The 21692-nt window shown below is 45.4% G+C and overlaps 1 protein-coding gene and 1 pseudogene across 5 annotated transcripts in view; both read left to right on the plus strand.

Moving 5' to 3' along the window:
* Nucleotides 1–21692, plus strand: part of PAM (peptidylglycine alpha-amidating monooxygenase) — a 1271905-nt gene that overhangs the window by 817929 nt on the left and 432284 nt on the right. For all 5 annotated transcript variants that reach the window (XM_086960973.1, XM_086960975.1, XM_086960971.1 and 2 more), the window contains one exon: nucleotides 15249–15297. In XM_086960973.1, the coding sequence (XP_086817099.1) occupies nucleotides 15249–15297 (49 nt within the window). The remainder of the gene's footprint in view (nucleotides 1–15248; nucleotides 15298–21692) is intronic.
* LOC147726904 (large ribosomal subunit protein uL14m pseudogene) lies at nucleotides 11056–11726 on the plus strand (annotated as a pseudogene).

A 21692-nucleotide genomic window follows, 5' to 3' on the forward strand; every position in this document is an offset into this window, starting at 1 on the left:
TGTAGTACCACATTACTAAGGACTTACAAGTAAAATAAATTGGCCAGTTGGGTTTAAGCCAATTCTTCCATATTTTAACGAGAGAGCATAAGCACTTTAGTACTGGTTAGCTGTAGTAAAGTGTGCAGAGTCCTAAAGCCAGCAAAAAACTAAGTGAGCAAAACAGGAGGGTTGAATGCAAAAATTTAGGGGAGAATCACGCAAAGTGTGCCAGGTCTAAGAGACATACCCCCAGATTCATCAAGAACACATTTTGCAATTCCTTAGTAGCGAAAAATACTATTCATCAAGAAATCACTTCAAAAGTAGCGATTTCTAATAATTCCTTAATTGCGACTCGCAAATTGTGAGTCGCAAATAAGGAATATCTCCCCATTCAATGAATGGGAAGACATTCTCAATTTGCTAATCGCAATTAGCGATTCGCAAATTGAGAAGGACACCCTGTTGCACCCCTGAAATTGATGTGTGCACATATGTTGCGCACACACATGCCCTTAGGGCATGTGTGTGCGCAACATGAAACTTTGAAAAGTGCACTTTATTGCATTTTTCAAAGTTTTTGCTATTTACCACGTAGTTAGACTTCGCGGTAAATAGCGGCCCCAGATTGCGAATTCGCAATTTTTAAATGGTTCATGAATTGCATTTAAGGAATCTCAAATTGAGATTCCTTAAATGCAATTAATCGCAATTTAGCGATTTCTAGATTTGTGATTTTTGCATTTGGGATGATGAATCCCAAATGCAAAAATAGCGCTCGCAAAGGGCCAGAGTCTCAGAATCTGGCCCTTTGCGAGCCGATTTCAGCTTGATGAATCTACCTGTTAGCCTAACCTGGCATAGTGTTCATGTCTTCCTGAATAAATGTGTATCTTCCACTTATCCAGATCTTTTCCTCAGACATTTTATTAGGTTCAAATCTTTCATTTGTGTAATAAAGGCCAATCACATCTTACTTATTCTAGAGGGGGCATATGTTAGACCTGTCTAACCCCTCATCTAATATAACATTGAAACTCCCTGCCACTTTATAGGAGTATGCAAACTGAGCCAGTAATAGTAAGAGCTTCTTGTTACACTGTGGCTTGTGAGCATTACAGTGACATGCTGATTTTAGAGATGGGAAAATGCCCCTAACTGATGTTAGTGGTATCACCTATCTTCTATCTGGATAGAAATACTTTTTTGAATATCTCACTAAGATAGCTATGCCCCTTATCAAGGTCTATTTTGTAGAATGGGTCACACATTTTTACAGTTGAGTTTAGTTTTCTAGCCTCCGTCTCTGTTCGGCAATTGATTGTAGTTACAGGGTTATAAGCTTTTAAGTTGCAACTCTGGTGGGGCGGCTGAGAACTGGCCCGCAGATGTAAATTGTGACCAGTCCAATCATTCCCGTATACCTAGGATCTTGAATGTCTCTGACTAGTAGCGTGTGTTTCACATATGTGGGAGGATACCACATGTAGGATTGCTGATATCCTACTTAGACATTGTTTGGGGGTCTCACAGGATGATGGTTTTCCCATGTGCCATAGGTGTCTACAGTGAATGTGACAACCTGTTTGTTCATTATCCTAGGGCTGCACCCTTGATCGATAACTATCATTCGGCTTCAGGAGACTCACCATTTGTTCCCCCCTAAACCATCTGTACTCCCCACTAAAACTCCCCCTTTGTGTGTTGTGCAAGCAGTGTCCGGCAATCATGGCACTGTATCTTGCGCAGTCTGCCTTTGAATAAACATAATGCGTTGACCAGTTCTAGCTGGACTGATCGCTGTTTCCCAAAGTGTGGGAAAGCAGACCACAGATCCCAAGATGTACTCTTCAAGGTTATAGGGCATTTGAAATTTAAAGCAAGCTGGCACTTTGACTGGTTCTGACTTGTTTCCGGTGACCCGAACGTATAATAAAAAACGACCATCTAGACCAAGTATTTGGTAGTTTATTTAATTTTAGGGATTCTCAACTCACCTCTGTAGATAACACCTGTGCCAGAGACAGTACCTTCTTGGTGGCTGTTTCCTGGGGGCATGGAACAAGCCATGAAACCTGCAGTAACCGCTCTGCTCTAACCTGACCACAATATGGGGTAACAGGACTGTCCAGCAAGGGGAGAAGCAGGCTTCTGAAAGGAAGATTCACACAAAGGCAACCTCACTCAAGTTCTCTGCTGAGGTAATCTCAGCAAACAAATAGATGCATACACCCTGCAGCCCAGCTGTGTAAGATCAGCAAAGATGGAATAGCAGACCAACCAATCATCACCAGAGGATGCGGAGCTACAGAGATATTATATGAGGTGAGCCTGCACCATCCTTAACATATTCTGTGCTTTACGCTTCTATTTGCTTAATCACAACCGGAGGGACACAGGATTCTCTTCTCTTCTCCTTGAGCCCTGAAATGATTGCCCATTGGCTGGCCAGCCTGTACCCAAAATAGTTTGAACCTTCTTTGTAGCCTCTATGGTTCCATAGAAACTGCCTTGCGAGAGTGGCATTGAACTCTCTCTGGATTTGTTTTCAGTGAGAATGGAATAGTCCAGTCATGTGGTCCATTGCATGTACCTCCCAATAACAGTCTTGACAATGAACTGTCTGCTTCGAGATATGGAACAATGAAGATTGAGTTACGGAGATGCAAAAATAATTACTGTGACTGTAAGTGGTGACCATGAGCTGCCCCCAATTTGCATGATATTGTTTCTTAACCTAGGTAAGCCCATAGCTGCAAGATGTATCTCTAGTTTGACAGAACCAGGCTTTTACAACTCACTCCAGGTTTGGGGGCACTATCTGTTAGCTGCAGCTTCAGGACCCATTGAAATCAAGCCTCTAGCACATATGGCTCTTGAGATATTCCCATTTTATTGTGTGGAGGTTGGCCCCTTATGTAAAATACCAGTGCGAGTTGATCAAACTTTGAGTCCAGTGATTACTCCTACAACTAAAAATCTTGACTATGATTGGTCTGCTTTGAGACTGGGGCACCTGACGTTGGTAGCCCTGATGGATGCCTTGATGTGTATAACTAGCACAGAGTCCCCTCCTTATAAAGACTGTGAGACTTGCTGTGGCTGTGCCCATTTCACTTTACTCCGGGGCTATCGGGTTCTCCATAGTCTTCGTTAACTGAACACCTAATGGGTGATCTGACTTTTGTACCCTGAACATTTTGAAGTCTTTTGTGGGACATCAATACTTTTGGGGTGGGGGGCCTTTATGTTTCTGCGTTTCTCTCCACCTTGCAGTTATGACTCAAGAAGCGAATGCAAATGTCAGACTGATCCTATCCCAATCTGGCATGTTGTATTTATATTTGGCCGCGCTGCCCTGTTGAATGGCAATACACCGACATGTAGTAAACCTGACATTTCCAGGCGACAGCCAAGACACCAGAACATACCCCTTACATAAAAATATTAGCCACAGGGTCCCACTTAATAAAAACCTAGCATTTGAACACAAGTGTTTGCTGTGGAAGTTTCTTATACTTTTGTTTTTTATATACATCTTACTTTTAACTCTTTTCCTTTACATCTAAATAAGCTATTCTCAATAGATGCAATAGCTCTGGTTGCTCCATTTTACTATCCCTGTAGAGTTAGGTACCAAAAGGGAGTAACTTGGTTATCACATTGAGGTACTCTACTATTGATGGCCTTGAGTCACTAGCGGCCATGGCCATTACTAGCAAAGTAAACCCTCATTCAACATCATCTTTCTTTCAAGTTCCTGTTCAGGCTGGTCTTGCTAATTGTGGAGTAGGTAGAGATTTTTTAAAATTATCCTCATTGCCTTTAATAGGCCGCAACATTCGCTGTTTGTGCTGCAAACAGTAGACATTTGGAAACGGGAATAAAGTGCCTTTGTGTATAATTAACCTTCCAAAGTGTTCCTTCTGAGGAGGGAGAGAAAGCATAGATACCAGCCAGTCGTAGACCCCCTGTGGCCACGGCATTGTGGAGTTACGCTGTGGAATAGCTGGCTTTTGTTTGTCCAGGAGTATCCATCAGTCTGCCGTGAGCTGCAGTGCACAGTTGTTTTTTGGTCGCTGCAAGCGGTTTCATTCAGATATCAAAGCCTGCTGGTCTAGACCTTAATGCATTTTTAAATCAAATAGGATCACAGACATTTACAAAAATCTTTACTTCGGGTCAAAGATTAAATCATGTTTATCATTAACGAGGAACATGTTGTTGACTCTACGTCATGTTAGAGGTCTGATGATTCGGCCAGATAGACACTTTGAATGCACTTCCGGATTGTGTGTGGGACCTGTGGTACCTACGTAGGCGGACAAAGACCATCTTGACTAACATTGCGCTGCTGAAGGGCGCTTGACAGCACGAACCCGCCAATGTTTGTTTTTCCATGCTTGGAAAGTTGCTGGCTTCACCGATAATAGCATCGTCTTTATGATAGGACGCATTAAACGATATTTAATCATAATGTCAGCCGCGGCTGTTCTAGTTAATATTCTATTCAGTAATGTCGATGAGCACTTGAAACTCATAATTGGAAATCCCTCACAGATTTATGTGGTCGACAAGATAAAACGGAGATCAATATCGATGCAGTTAAAGTGTAAAACAACTATTTCCTTTAAATACAACTCTTCGCAGCTGTTTCAGGCTTCGGATCATTTCTATGATCGGCCATTAAGCCTTTGATTAACACTTAAGGTCATTGGTGAGCCATCTTTAGGCCGTAAATTTGACAGTGACGCGCATATAAAAGTAAAATCCGTTCTAAATACTGTAGGTGACCTTAAGGTGCTATTGGATTTTGCTCTCCTGCATACTGGATAGCAGACAACCTAAACAAGCATTGGCAACACCAAAAGGTCTCGCCGTGCATAACCATCGCATAGAATTTTAATTGAACAATACAAGTATACTTATAAGATTGTTATTGGTGCAATGAAAATGTACTATTACGTTCCAATTGTAGGGAAGAGCAGATCAGGATTAAACATGCTATGATGACTAAAAAGATTAAAAGATTAAAGAAAAAGTATTTTTTAAAGTGTTGACAGACCAGCCCTAGCATTGAAGTGCACATCTTTTTAGGCAGATGTGCACAATACCATCACTCACAGTGCAAGCAAGCCAGTGGCTGGCCAAGCCGAGTGGGCTGACTCATTGCACAATACTGTGTAGTGTGGCGGGCGAACTGTAACCGACACATAAACAGACCAAGAAAGGAAGGGGGCTGACACGAATCCCCTCTGTGTGTGTTTTTTTTATTTGTGTTTTTTTTTTAAATCACATAAGGCTGCAGAATTCGGATAGACCTATAGAGGGATTGCTTTAAGTACCTCATTTGTAAAGAAATAAGTGCCAGGGCCCTTGTCAGTATCTTTCACCGGCCATTGCGCAACTAATGACGATACAGACTCTTTATACACTAAAAATGACCAATACCTACCACCGAAGCTATTTTTAAAGGTTTGGGTCGCAGGTATTAGTCATTTTTAATGTATATAGAATTATTAAACAACTGTTGTTGTGTTCATCACAAAATGAGACAAACAGCGGCCTTGTGTGGCTGGCTACCATATGCCCTGGTGTTGACATTTAATTGCGGGTGCTGTGCCCTGAAAACCGCCGGCTCAAGTTAAGCACTGGTTGCTTTCAAGTAATGGTAGGTGATAACATGAATAATGTTATGTTATGTTATATATTCTTATATAGCGCGCAGCTGCCCAGCTAAGGGGCGACCCGGCGCTTATTGAGAAGCAGGAAAACGGCCGCCGCAAGAATGGAATAGCGGCTCTAACATAACAAGCAGTCTAGCGGAAAAGATGGGTCTTAATGGACTTTCTGAATAATGTCTTGCTTTTTATATAGTGCTTCATATAGCAATGTGTAGGCTTCTAAGGACTGTACGTTATAGGCATTACTATAACCCAGTCCAATTGAATGCACTTTATTAAACAAAGGAGGATGGAATGCTGATATGCTTGGATTCAGAGGTCAGACTAGGTGTCATTAACAAGCATTTAAATGTCTGAGCAATCTTGCATATGGAACTGCAGCATAACAATGAGTAGTACATATTAGTTCTATCCAAATAATGCTAGAAATAGACAGCTAAGCCCATGTTCAACGCTGCATGCTGCAGGAGGTTCGGTTTCTTGTTCTTCTTATGTCTCGTTCAGTTTCTGGGCTTGGGCTTTCACGCCGTGGACTTCATTGTTTGGCCACTGCAATGGGACCACCACCATACATTCCAGTGGACTTGCAGCATGAAGGAAGGTTTTGTCTGTGTTCGTGGAGCACCATTACAACCACCTTATTATACCAACCGCAAAGTTTCGGTTACTTTTTGCCATAGCTGTGCAAGCTTTCTGTGACGGAAAAAGGATGACATTTAGTCCTGCAGATAATTATAAATAGAGATTCATGCAAGACGTCTGGTTTCTGGATACAATGACAAACGATAATCAACCTGCATTTAAAGAAAGTAATACAATAGTAAAATGTAAATGTTCAGCAGCATCTCTTCACTAGAAATAGATGGCAACCAAAGAGATCAGGATGGTTTTTTTTGTATTTAATCTTTTAAAACTCATTTGACATAAAATGGAAAAGATAATAATGTAATTTGCTTTTATTTATAAATATTTATTAATCTGCATATGTTAGCATACACCATTCACAGGCTTCATCGTATTTCTGTACGAATTAAATCGCACCTCCCACTCACTTATAAGAAGCGCATTGCAGAATAGCGTTCCGTGTAATCCCAGCACATATTAATGATAATTTTACAAACTGGCAAAACCAATCTGAACATTCCTTTTCCAGAAACATTTTTTGTCTTAATGATATATCTGTTCTGGTGAGTCCATGATGCAGGGTGGCCTTTTACTTTCACATTTGATGAAAGGGTCTATAAGCTAGTCACTCTCATTTGTCCTTCCTTTTCTCCAGTGGTCGTCCTTCAGTGAAGAAGAGCTCCACCTATAGCTTATTCTCTTTTATTTTCCACTTCCTTTTGTTGTATGTGTAGGAAAGTACGATCTGATTCTTATGGTTCCCCCACTTTCTGCTTGATGTCTCAATGTTTTTTGTTTTTTTTAACATTCTTTTTATTGCATCATAAATGGCACATGTATATCATTCACTTACATTACAGCTTTATGTACATTTATTCTTATGGAGTAGCTATCGCCTTTCTTTAAAACGTTACATTATTGCTCATGCGTTGCATCATTGTAATTTGGTCTCATTACAGCTGGGATATCCTTTGCGTTATATTATTTCTTGCTCTTGAGGCTTTGTTGGTGAAGCGCATATACCCCCTCTATAGGTGTTCCATCCTCCCCACAATCGTATCCACTTTTTAGGGCAACCTCTGCGTTCATATATAGTCTTTTCTGCCACCATGGCTATGTCCATGTCTTTGCACCACTCCTTGAGTGTGGGAGCGTTAGATGCTCCCCAATGCTTGGCCATGTTCCTCTTATCCAGCATCATTCCTAGTGTTGCCCATGTCTGCATCGTGGAGTTGAGGTCTGTTGCTTCCCAGATGTTTAACAGGCAACGTTTGGGTTCTGGATGGATTGGGTTCCCGCTTACTCTTGTGATAGTGGCCATAACAGACGACCAGTATGTCTTTATTGCGGGGCAGGCTCAGGTGCTATGGAAGAAGGTACAGATCGCACCACATTTCCTCAAGCAAAGTTGGGTGTAAGTTTTCCCTATTTTATAAAGAGTAGTTCTTGTGTAGTAAACTCTTTGTAGTATCTTAAGCTTTACTAGGCACAATTTGGATCCAATCGCCACTTCTCTGGGTGTTGCTAGTGCCTCCTGCCAATCAGTGTCATCTAGGTCTCCTACCTCTCCGCTCCATTTGTCTCTGAGTTTTTGCATGGGGTCAGGCATGTTATTGATAATTTTTGTTGAATGTCATGGAGATTGCTTTTTAGTCCATATGTTCCATCAGTAACCTGTCCTCTAATGGTGAGGCCTCAGGTCGAGTATTGTCAGGGGGAATTACTTTCTAAAGGGCGTGCTTGATGTGGTGGTATCGGAATTGCTCTGTCGGCGCCATCTCGTACTGCGATTGGAGTTGTGAAAATGTGAGTATTTTTCCCCGCACCCAGAGGTCCCCAACTTAGGATATTCCTACATTTTCCCAGTGTTTGAAGCCTTTGCTCTTGCCCAGCATGCCCAGTAAATCCGGGACCCATAGGGGCGTTGCCTGTGTGATAGTATTGTGCCATCACAGTTTTTTACGTGCTATGTGCCATACCTGGAGTGTTTGGTTTGTCAGGCCTATCAGGGCCAGTGTTTTGTTGTATAGCGAGCGGTACAGGCCCTCCTCTCCCAATTGTACTCTGTCTAGACTGTAGTCCTGGTCCATGTGGGGGATGTGGAGCCAATGGTTAATTGGGACACCCAGTAATACATTTGGATACTCGGGAGAGCTATTCCACCATCGTACCATGTTTGGTACAGTTTTGTCATTGCTATGCGGGCTGGTTTGTTATTCCAGAGGAGTTTGGTGAATTCTGACGCTATGGCTCAGAAGTAGGACTGAGGAACTGGGAAGGGTGTATTTTAGAGGACGTAGAGGAACCTTGGGAGCGCCATCATTTTAAAAAGTGCTGCTTTCCCCAGGAGCGTCAGCGGTAGTGATTGCCAGTGTTTGGTGTCTCTTTGTAGCCGTTGCAAGGGGGCTTGGAGATTCCGAGTCATGAAGACCTCTGGGTCATGTGTGACGTGGATTCCTAAGTTTTTTAAGTGTTCCTCTGCAATTGTTACGTCACACCCAGCTGGTAGTATTGGCGGAGGGCCCTGCAAGACATACAGCACAGGTTTAGTACAATTTAATGTGTAACCCGAGTGTTTCCCGTATGAGTCACCGATGTCCAGAACAGGGAACATTTGGGAGAGGCCATGTATAGGAGAACATCGTTTGCATATAGGGATATATTATCCTCGCAGTTGACAGTTCAACTGAGCCCGAGAATGACCGGGTCTTGTCTTACCCAGGCCGCCAGGGGCTCTAATATAAGGGCCAAGGGCAGCAGTGATAATGGGCAGCCCTGTCACATGCCTCGTTGCAGTGGGAACTCTCCCATTAGCCACTACATGAAAAAACAGTCTAATCCAGGAACAAAATGTGGGACCGAACCAATGTCTCACTGTTTTTGACTAGTCTGGCTGGGATCCTGCTAATCAGGGCACCAGCCTATCGGCTTTCTACCTTAAATTGACATACATGTACTTTGGTGCACTCTAGATTGGATACTGCGGTACCCTTATAAGTCCCTAGTATATGGTACACCATGTACCCAGGGCATAGGACCCCCAGAGGCCTCCCATGGGCTGAAGTATGTATTATGCCACCCATGAGAGACCATGCAAAATGGAACTCTAGGTCTTCTACTGCAGCCTGCGTGAGATGGTGCTTGCACCACTTACTTTAGATATAGGTTCACTATATGTAATGGTCACTACACTTAAAACGTATAAGTTACCCCATAGCAGGCCTTATCAATCCTGAAGGAAGGGTGCCGAGTTTTATGTGAGAGGGTGCCCCTGCATGAGCAGAGCCTCTCTGCAGCCTTCGGAGACCCTTCACCTGGGTTGTATGTGACTCAGCCGAACATATAGGTAGAGGTGCATTATAACCTCGCTGTAAATGCTATCTCGAAAACGGCTGCATAGAAACATATCGTGTTTGGTATCAAACACCTTGGAATCATAACTCCACATCGGTAACCGGTGTGGGAGGTATTATTCCACCCTTCAGAAGCAAAATGGATGCTGCCAGCCAGAGACTCACTTCTGACCTCTTGTTGCTGAGCCAAGCTCGAGCAGAGGAAGGCAGCACAATAGGCATCCTGTCACAGGGAGGTGTGACCACCTCCCAGACAGGGTTTAGTGTATTGGGGCTGGGTGGGTGCACTCTAGGAGTGCCTGAAAGTCTGCACTGGGGGCGCATTTGGTGTCTCTGTGCATAGTCTAGCTCCAACCAGTTCTGGGAGCCATTGACTCCTGCTCTGGCGTTAAACTGGACAAAGGACAGGGTGTAGACACCCCACTGTCCTGCCCCTCCCCAAGGAGGGTCCCCTGAATCTACCCAACCCTCTCCAGTGGGTATAAAATGGGTTACCGGGCTGCAGGCCATTATATTTTACGTGGACAAGATTTAACAAGAAGAAACCACTGATCTTAGTCCGTCTGGACACCTTGAACTTTGCTGGACCTCGACTGGGGTTGACTTCGTTTCCCTTTCCGTCCAAAGCCGAGTTGGTGTCAGGATTCCACAAAGGCTCCGTGCGGGACCTGTGGAGCACTTGAGACAACAGAAGAATCTCCCTTGGAGTGAAGGAGTCAACCCCCTGCTTCACAGGCACCTAAAAGCGCAACTGACCGGTAGCAGCTCCTGCAGACTCCTAAGATTTCAGCAACACAGGAGGTGGGTTCCTGAAGGTCCCTGAGGTTGATCTGCCCTCCCACCAAGTTTGAGGCCAGTATCCCTCGTGGGGGCTGCGTAACCCGAACCCCTGTGCACCGCATCCATTTGCAAATGCATATGCTTGTTGGCGATTCCTGAGCTTGTATATTGGACCCCGTGTGGTCCCGACCCTGAGCACTATTTGCACCAAAGAACTCTGGCCTCCTTGCACCGAGTGCTCCTTGGGCTGGTGCTCTGCAATCTTGCTCAAGGTCCCCTCGCGACTACTGGTCTTTCGGCCTGCGGGTCCCCTGAGGGTCATCTTGATTGTTCTTGGGCTTTCCTGGTTGGTCCACACCGTAACCGGTTTGTCCTTCCTGCATGGGTTGCTGTTGCCAAGGCTTGTTGGTGCTCCTGCCGGACACTGACTCGACATTCTTCGTGGGACAGCTTACCTTCAGCTCCTGGTCCTCCTCGACGCCTCCAGGACCTCGTGGCTGCAGAGTCAAGCATCCCCTGTTTGCACCTGAAACACCCGACATCAGTGGGCATTCGTCTACTGAGCCCCTGGTCACTCTGAAGTGACCCAGACTCTGTCCCCTCTGCTTTTAGATTCCTCTCATCCAGAGGACCTGCGGTTCGAGTCCCAGCCAGCCGGGCAAAAGAAAGAGGGACAGCCATGGCTCTACTCCAGAGAGGTGCGAGTGCGCTCTTAAGTCGCACAGTAAGCAGCACCCTCTGCCAACGCACATTCAGCATCACCGCATCCTGCAGTGCCATTCAGAAGATGACCCGTGTTCGCGTGGTTGACAATAGCTCCCTTGGCAACACCCCCTACCACCGACCACCAAAGTGCATCCATGTTTACAACAAGAATGGAATCGGCAAAGTAGGAGACATGATCTTGCTGGCCATAAAGGGGCAGAAGAAAAAAGCGCTCATTGTGGGCCATAAGATGCCAGGCCCCAGAATGACACCAAGGTTTGATTCCAACAACGTCGTCCTCATCGAAAACAATGGGAACCCTGTGGGCACCCGCATCAAGACACCAATTCCCAATATTCTGCGCAAGAGGGAAGGGGAGTTCTCCAAGATACTGGCCATTGCTCAGACCTTCGTTTAAAGATTAAACAGAAGACCGGGGCAAATTGGGTGGAACACATGTGCATGTAGCATTGTCCGCTTCACACTAAAAGCAGATGCATCCTGCTAAGGCGACATAGGTTGAGCTAAGATCCAGATTGGAACTCCTTCCTTCCTTATTATTTTTTTTTAATTAAACGAGCCAGGTTTACTCCTGCTGCTTGAGAGGTCATCATGGTGCGTTATGTAAACATTGCCGCAAGCAGTGCATATGAAAAAACATCCAGAATCCAGGCTTGGATTCCACCGGACCCTTTTCACCTTCACGGCAACAGTGCTTCTTCACTTCCTACCATAGATAACAACAAGAGTTTCCAACGCCACTTCAGACCTATGCACCCGGCTTCCCTGGGATACTCCGATACTATGGTATCCACGGATAGGGTGGCTCTTTAAACTCTTAAGTTCTGAATGGTTTGCTCTAAGTCCTCCTAGAAGGGTCCTTAAACTTTAACTTTGCAACCGCGACTTTCCCATAGAGTTGTACGGAGCACGCGGTCATGTTTCCCCACTGCACCCGTCCTCCGTGGGTCTCCTGTTCATCACCTTGGGTGGTTCCTTGGGGTCCCAGCGTTTCTATGTGCACTAAGCACTGTGTCTAGTCAAGTTGTGATTGTTATACCACTATTTTGGTATATGGTTCGGTCTCCCCCTGGAGCCCGCTGTGTATTTTGCTACTTACATCTGTTCTATTTATCCAGTATTATGTGCTTTGTTTTCTAACCTCCTGCAGAGGGTAGTAGAGAGTGTTATATTAATAAATACATATTTTTACATAACAACTTTGTGGTTCTCCTTCATTTAGTCAGGTAGGAGATGACATTCTGGTAAGACAAGCTGCTTTACATTCCTTCAAGATTAAGCCTGAAGGCTGCTCTCCATAGCTACCACTAGGATAGCTTTCATAAAGGTTGTCTTTGACCACATACATCATAAGGGTCATGTGGATTGGTACAGGGTACCCACTTTTACTAGGGGACAGCATATACCAAGCCACCTTCTCACAGTATCTTTTCTTGTTCTATTGTCCCTCTCTGCATTCTCCTCCTCCTTACCATCCTCTGCTGCCTCCTTTGCACCCCCTGCTCTAGATATGCTTTAGTGGAGAAGTGTGGCTCAATGGTTAGAGCGGCAGACCCTGATGCAGAGGTCTGGTCCGGGACCAGGCTTCAATACCTGCCTCGGCGGGTCTTGGGCTCAATTTCCTCGGACCTGATAATTCTCGCCTCGGTGCCTATTCCAATCAAGGAGTCCCACTCTGCAACTCTGGGCAATAGCTTGCTTAATCTCCACAACGGCCCCAACAGCGCTGGGATGCCTGGCTTCACCTTGGGGGTGCCCAGGGGTGGACATTCCACAGGGAAATACCAGGAAGGGTTCCTAAGCGGTATACGGACAGCGCCGGGACACCTCTGTTGGCGGTAGCTGTGCGCTTTACAAATGGCATTTACATTACATTACATTACATTACATATCGGATATATTTTATTTTTATCATTGTTCTTCTTTATCGCCAGCCTATTCTGCATGTTCCTCCGTCAGTATTCCTCTACCCGTCCTTAGCTACTCCCTCTACCTCTTCCCTGTGTTGTATGTCTTCCCTTCTCTCTTCCTTCTAGCGCTTTTTCTTTTGCTCTTTATTGTTTGAGTCTTGGTAGGCAATGCACAAGAGGGAACCCCAACCAAACGGTCTAGTTTTTTGTTTTTTCAAAAACCTGTTGTACTATTCTTAATTTTGTAAATTACTCCTCAATTCATGTTACTTAGGGAATTTTAAAGCATTTTTTCTGCTCTTTGCAAAATTATGTTACTCGTACCTAGAATTTGACCACCGGTCCAATGCATGTTTTTGACGAAGTAAATCAGATTTTCATCTGAAACCGTGGTCTTCAGTTGGACATTTACCATGTTGGGGTTTTGTATGCCTGGTTTCGTTATATCACGTTTCTCCTACATTGTTATTCACTAGTTAAGTTGCAGTTCCCAGAATTGATAACAGTTTAACTAATAAACACACTTCCTACTGCAAGCTATTCATAATCATTTCTTCATGTTTCCCCAGTACTGGTGTTTACCAAACTTTGCAGCAGGCCCGGCAGTCCAACAACTACAATAATATGTGTATTGTATGGTGACCCAACCATAATATAATTATTTTCTTCACAAATATTTAGTTTTTAAGATATTACATATAATTCTTTCACTTATATAGTTTTATTTTGACTTTATTGTCTATAAAGTGGACACGTAACTCCAAAAGGAAGAACCCTGATCATAGCAACAGGATACATAATTAAAAAATAAGGAAACTGAGACATGTTGGTATGTTTACAGTAAGAGCCGAGGGGAATTAATGGTCAAATACAATACTTGGGAGGATTAGAAACACAGCACAATAGTGGTGTGTGGCTGGAGGCAAGGGATCCATCCTAGGATGGTTTGAAGAATATGAAGAGGCAAGTATTGAGACCTTTTTAAATTGTACCAATGGAAGAACAAGTCTGAGGTGCAAAAGATCATTCCAAAGTCTCGGTCCATATGTAGAGAATGCATGTTGGCAGGTCTCTTCTTTGTATTTCCAGCCTGGCGAGGGAGGTGCTCCTTGAAGTGCGGGTGCCAGGGGACACATTTGATCTAAAAGCAAGTCTTTAAATGCCATAGAGATTACACAACAAACTTTTATGTGGGTTTTGGTAAGGGGAGAGAGTCACTTCAGGTAGACCTATGTAATGGAAAAACCTCCAATAATAGTGAATTGTGAAGGTGTTGGTAAACCTAAAGGATGGGGTAACATTTGGATTAGGTTAGAATTATGCAAGGTTTAGGAACGGGACTGGGTCAACAGTTGGTGTAAGGATCGGGCTGCAGCGTATAATTAATTTAGAAGGTGTTTTTTTAATGAAAAATATACAAAATCATATTTGAAATGAAACTCATCTTCGTTGGCAATGCAGTTTTTTCCATGAAAATATGTTGTACCACTTTAAAATAAACATTTCTAAAGTAATGTAAGATACTGGCAAGTCTCACTTGTTCATGAAAAAATGTATGCCATGGGAATAAAATTGAATTTCTCCGAGATAAGACATACATGAAGTTGATTCAAGTTGGGGGGACTTACAATGCTTTACTGGCGGGAAACAACTGGCGATTCATGGTTTCTCTTTGAAATGCTCATCTGCACTACATTTCGCAAATATTTGTTCAAGTTAATTTTGAAGATAGTTTAGGCATTACCACATTTGTAAATATTTGTTTATTGAGTAAAAGAGGGCTAGAGCAGTTCTTCGATACTCAATGGCATCTCATAATTTGCTGCAGAGGAATGCATTGTAAATATACACATACTTAAAAATGATTTAAAATGAAAGCTGCAGTGACAAACCTAGTGAAAATTCTCAAACTAACATTTTACAACAAATTCTAAGATAAAGGTGCAATCCTACCTTTGCCCATGCATGTACTATCAAATAGACTAATTCCATGCATATGTTTGCTTAGCCAAAGCTACAAAAAAAAAGAGTACAAAAACTGGATAGAACTTTAAAGTTTAACTTATGTTCTGTTTGTTGCTTTAAAAGAAAGCATAGTATGCACAAATACACTGCTTGCTTTTGCTGCTTGCTATGTGCACATGCAGGAGAATTCTTTATTATATTTAAGACTCTACTTTGTCTTTCAGATAATCACAAGGATTGCACTGGTGTGACGTTACAATTGACAATGGAAAAGTAAGCAATCTTTTCACGTTCTTGTTACATTTATAAGTAATATTGATGTTTCGATATAAATAGCCCTTTTGCAGTAGTGGCTGGCATGTACCGTGTGTGTGGGGGGTGAGGGCCCAAAAAAAAATGATAATTATAAAATAAACTTCCCTTGCTTTCTTCGCAGCGCGACGTCCTCCTTCCTCTGGTGTCTTCTGGAAGCGCCTGATGCTGGAAACTGCACTACCCATTCCTGGTGCTGCTTTCACAGCATGAAAGCAGCGCCGGGATTGGATAGAGCAGGCTCTTCCAGCGCTGGAGGCCAGTGCTTTCTCTAAACTAGCTGGCTTAGAAAAGCTAGGTTAGAGAACTTTAAAATGCGCATGTCTGGCTGGTCTTCCCAAGATTGCTGGCCAAAGGGACATGCATATTTGAAAGTGCACATCTCCCTGCTTCTGCCACTTGGCAGCGCTGGCCCCGCCTGTCCAGCCACTCAATTCAGGACGGGTTGCTTAAAAATAATACGATAATAAACTTTATTACAGTTTTATTTTTCAGCTCTGGAGATTGTGGGAAGAAGCTCTTCCACTCAATTAAAGGAGCTGCCCCTGCCCTTTTGATGACTTGCTACATTAGATTTTATATTTTCAGATCTGAGCTCTTGTTATTCCAACCCAAAGGTTGCACGAACAACAAGTAACACATGGAAATGTCCACATGATTTAATGTTGTGAAATATGTGGTCTTTTTCCACTCACCTAAGCATTTCGGGTGTCCCATTTATTGCAGATGTTTTTATTAGTTTTTTTAAATTCAAGAGGTACTAGTGTGGTTATCTATATTTACAGTGTTCAATAACTAGGGATCTTTGCTTGATTTGCTGTGGCAGTTGAAGGAAAGGATATTTGTATTCAAGATATGTAATGCGTAGTTTAAGATGGCAGGTAAAAAACCTATGCTTTATTACATATAAAAAACGCAGTTAATGTTATTGGTTACAGATTTTACATCAGCCTCTGAAACCGAGTACAGTTTATGCAGGATGGAAAAACATAACAAGGAGATTCATTTTTCCTGCTTGTGGTAAAATCAGATGTGATAATGAAGTTCCATTGGAAGCAGTCACAGTATGGGGCAAACAGGAGTTTAAGGGAGTAAATCAGATAGAGGGTGTTAAAATGTGAAGCAATGAGAATTTGGGCCGCTTGAGCAAAGGGCGTTTACAAAGGTGAGACCGAGTGGGTGCGAGAAGGTGAAGCAGAGTGTATAGGAGGAAATGAGGAAAATGTGTGTGCAGCACAGAGGCTTGAGGGTGGGGAGGCTAAGCAGATGGATTGTAAGTGGGAGAGGCATTTGATGGAAGCAGTGGTTGGTCGCAGAGGTGTGAGCAGGCGAAGAGGATGTGAGGAAACACGACATATGTTGGGTAAGGTAATCATAGGTAGGTTTGTGAAGTGTATTGTTCATTACCACAGTCAATTGGATATGTTTGTGACAACTAACCAGCATGACCACATTTTTCTGGAGAGGCCTGCAAGCTGCTTACAAGAGCAATGTGTTTATTTCCAATCTAAAAGCTAAGCGGTCCACCGTCTGCCTGACATGATGGGCGAGAGAATTCCATACCAGTTAGCGGAGTTGGAAATGCTCATTCTCCGCATCTACTCATTTTATGCCTGGGTGCATTTATTGTTCTTTAGCACAAGGCCAAACAGAATGTTACAATATAAAACTCTGGGCGAGGAACTTGGGTCCTGATATGAATGGCCGTATGAGCCAAGGACAGTGAATAAGAGTAAGTCACTGAGACAAAAAAGGCCAGTGGAGAGTGAAATGCTTTTGTCACATGGTCCTGCCATTTCAAACTCATTAGGATATATGTTTACCAATATGTAGTTTCAGTACAAGGTATTTTGGGAAACTGTTGTCATTCTAAATACTAAAGGGACCACCCATATTAGACAACAGACATCGTTTGCCCCCGGTGTGCATGTCAACAGATTTAAACATTTTCCTGAACATCTAAAAATGATAAAAGGCATTACTTACAAGCAAAGACATTTGTGCTGCCATTGTTATTCCTACGAAAACAAATGATGGACAGAATGCTGAATGAATCATACATTCACCCCCAGTCAAGAGATCGGGGTTGAATCCATCGTTCTTTTGCCCACTATGCCGCCCCAGTTTAGACCCAGCCATATGCAAATCAGTCTTGACCCTGTGCCTCATGGGAACAGTCCAGACCGAACTGCCAAGCCATACCTTCCCTGGACCAGAATCAAGCATCCTGGGACCGGTTTCTGGGTATTACCCTTCATCAGCCAGGCCAGCTTGAATCCAGTGGCACAGTGAGCAAGGGACCCACCCCTGGAGACCTGGTATCGTTGTGCTGCATCTGTGCTGCTTTCCAGCTTCGTTTTTACTCTGTAATAGGCGCTGCTTCGCCTCGCTCCAGACATAATTGAATCGTATTGCTGAGTATTCCTTCACTTGCACTGTTGCGCATTGACCGCTGCTTCGCCTCACTTGTGTTTACATTCTGTCAAGTGTGCTTGTTTGACGATATTGCGCTGAGCGCTGCTTAGCCCTGCCTCCGCTGCTATCACTTGAGCCTTAAGTGCGCGTTTACCCCCAGCGCTGTGCTCTGCCCTCCCCCACGCTGCCATTTTGTTTATTGGGTTGTTGTTGGTCTGCGTCCTCGTGAGCCCGCCCCGCCTCCCAGCTGAGCCGCCCTCCCACTTGGTATTTACAGCGCTCCCATACCTGGAAGCGCTGTGATCCCCTCAGCGCTGCTTGCTGTGAGGTCGCTCCCCAGCCTCCCTGGAGACCTGGTATCGTTGTGCTGCATCTGTGCTGCTTTCCAGCTTCGTTTTTACTCTGTAATAGGCGCTGCTTCGCCTCGCTCCAGACATAATTGAATCGTATTGCTGAGTATTCCTTCACTTGCACTGTTGCGCATTGACCGCTGCTTCGCCTCACTTGTGTTTACATTCTGTCAAGTGTGCTTGTTTGACGATATTGCGCTGAGCGCTGCTTAGCCCTGCCTCCGCTGCTATCACTTGAGCCTTAAGTGCGCGTTTACCCCCAGCGCTGTGCTCTGCCCTCCCCCACGCTGCCATTTTGTTTATTGGGTTGTTGTTGGTCTGCGTCCTCGTGAGCCCGCCCCGCCTCCCAGCTGAGCCGCCCTCGCCCCTCCCCCTCCCCACCATCCATATATGACAGCAGTTCCCGCGCGCAGCATTCACGCGCAGCGACCGCGCCCAATTCGCGCCGAAGGTGCGCCAAAGGTAAGCCTGTCTAAGCCCGTCCGCGCCTGGACCGCGCCCAGCGCCAGTCCCCCTGCCCCTCGCGCTGCCCAGCCCTCCCGCATTACCTACGATGCCGCCACCCTCCTAGCCCTTAACCCCGGTCGCGCCCCCAACTGCGTCCAAGCCGCTCCTGGACACACCCATGGACCTTTCTCTTGCTACTCCTGCAAATTCAGCGGCACCGACAACATCTCCGCTACGACCACACCACAGATTCCCGACCCCAATCACCTACAATGCATCCTTCTCAACACCCGCTCGGTCCACAGACACGCCATTGACCTATGGAATCTACTAGACACCATCTCTCCAGACGTCGCCTTCCTAACAGAAACATGGATGAACGCCTCCTCCGCCCCTGACATCACCATTGCCATCCCTGAAGATTATAAGATCATACGCAAGGACCGTACCGGCCACACAGGAGGAGGAATCGCTATCGTCCATAAGAAATCAATCCGCATCTCAACCAGCTCTGACGCCAACCTCGCCAACTCCGAACACCTTCACTTCCAGATCCACATCGACCCCAAGACCACACTCAGAGGCACCCTCCTCTACAGACCACCAGGACCCCGCGCAAAATTCAGTGAAGACATCACGGACTTCATCACTCCACACGCGCTCCCCTCCAAAGACTACATCCTTCTGGGAGACCTCAACTTTCACCTTGAAAAGATCAACGACCGCAACACCACCACCCTCTTGGACAACCTCGCCAACCTCGGACTTAAAAACTGGTCACTTCCCCCACCCACATCGCAGGTCACACACTCGACCCTATCTTCACCTCCAGCAAACATATCTCCTTCAGCCACACTACGGATCTCCTCTGGACTGACCACAGCTGCGTTCACTTCACCTACAACAAGCCAAAACCCATCTACCACCTCCAACCAACTCTGCAAAGAAACTGGAACAAAATCACCATCGACCAGATCTCCTCATCGCTCCTTCTAAACACCCCAGCCCACTCTTCTAACCCAGACCAAGCCGCCGCCAACTTCACCCTATGGTTATCCAACACCGCCGACACCTTAGCACCACTGAAAAAACGTCAAAGCAAACCTGGCAACAAGAAGGCCTCATGGTTCAACGATGATCTTAAGAAGTCCAAGAAACTCTGCCGCTCCCTTGAAAAGGCCTGGAAAAAAGACCCAACCACTAGCACCAAGGACGCCTTCAAAAACGCCACCCGCACACACCACCAACTAATCCGAAAGGCCAAGAAAGCAGCATTCAAGGATCGACTTGACAACAACGCCCACAACAGCAAGGAACTTTTCAACATCGTCAAGGAATTTTCCAATCCCTCGGCCAACTCCAACGACATCACCCCCTCTCAAGCCCTCTGCGACTCCCTAGCCTCATTCTTCCACAACAAGATTGCAGACATCCACAACAGCTTCGACAACCAACCCGGAGACCAACCCACCCAACCATATGCTGAACATTCTCCCCCCGTGAACACCCTTAACGACTGGAACCCAATCTCCACTGAGGACACCATCCGCCTGATGAACTCCATCCACTCAGGATCCCCCACAGACCCATGTCCTCACCACATCTTCAACAAAGCAGACTCCGTCATAGCACCGCACCTCCGAGACGTCATCAACTGCTCCTTCAACTCCGCAACCTTCCCGGAAAGCTGGAAACACGCTGAACTCACCGCCCTTCTGAAAAAACCCACAGCGGACCCCACCGAACTCAAAAATTACCGCCCCATCTCGCTCCTTCCATTCCCGGCCAAAGTAATCGAGAAAGCTGTCAACAACCAGCTCGCCGCTTTCCTCGAAGCCAACAAATCCCTCGACTCCTCACAATCTGGCTTCCGAGCAAAACACAGCACTGAGACCGCTCTCATCGCAGCAACAGACGACATTCGAACTCTACTGGACAATGGAGACACAGTCGCCCTCATCCTCCTCGACCTCTCTGCAGCATTCGACACAGTCTGCCACAGCACCCTTTTACAACGCCTCAGTAACATCGGAATACAAGGAAAAGCACTTGAATGGATCACCTCGTTCCTCACCGGAAGAACCCAGAGAGTCCGCCTTCCACCATTCAAGTCCGAGGCCACTGAAGTCATCTGTGGCGTACCACAAGGATCCTCACTCAGCCCCACCCTCTTCAACGTATACATGAGCCCCCTCGCGACCATCGCCCGCCAACACAACCTCAACATCATCTCTTACGCGGATGACACTCAACTAATCCTCTCTCTCACCAATGACCCCAGTACCGCCAAAACTAACCTACACGAAGGAATGAAAGAAGTTGCCGAATGGATGAAACTCAGCCGTCTGAAACTGAACTCTGATAAAACAGAAGTCCTCATATTAGGTACATCCCCCTCTGCATGGGACGACTCTTGGTGGCCGGAAGCCCTTGGAAAAGCACCCATCCCGACAGACCACGCACGGAACCTAGGCGTCATCCTGGATTCTTCACTCTCAATGAACAGACAAGTCGGCGCCGTATCCTCATCCTGCTTCAACATTCTTCGCATGCTCAAAAAAACATTTCGCTGGATCCCCACCGAAACTAGGAAAACAGTCACCCATGCTCTGGTAACGAGCAGACTGGACTACAGAAACACCCTCTACGCAGGTACCACCGCTAAACTCCAGAAGAAACTCCAACGAATCCAAAACGCCTCAGCCAGGATCATATTAGACATCCCGCGCAACGAACACATCTCTGGTCATCTGAAAGACCTCCACTGGCTACCCGTCAATAAGAGAATCACTTTCCGACTGCTAACCCACGCACACAAATCACTCTACGACATCGGACCAGAATGCCTCAACTCACGACTGTCCTTCTACACCCCCTCCCGCCAACTACGTTCTTCCAGCCAAGCCCTCGCCACTGTACCTCGCATCAACAAGACCACCATGGGAGGCAGATCCTTCTCATACCTGGCCGCTAAAACATGGAACTCACTCCCTACTTACCTTCGCCTTACCCAGAACCACCTAGCATTCAGAAAGCAACTTAAAACGTGGATATTTGACAAATAATCCTCCTCCCCTTCCTAAGCGCCTTGAGACCCTCTGGGTATGTAGTGCGCTATATAAATTCTTTGACTTGACTATGCAA

The sequence above is a fragment of the Lissotriton vulgaris genome, chromosome 3_1 (assembly GCF_964263255.1).
Source record: "Lissotriton vulgaris chromosome 3_1, aLisVul1.2, whole genome shotgun sequence".
In the NCBI taxonomy this organism is placed as follows: domain Eukaryota; kingdom Metazoa; phylum Chordata; class Amphibia; order Caudata; family Salamandridae; genus Lissotriton; species Lissotriton vulgaris.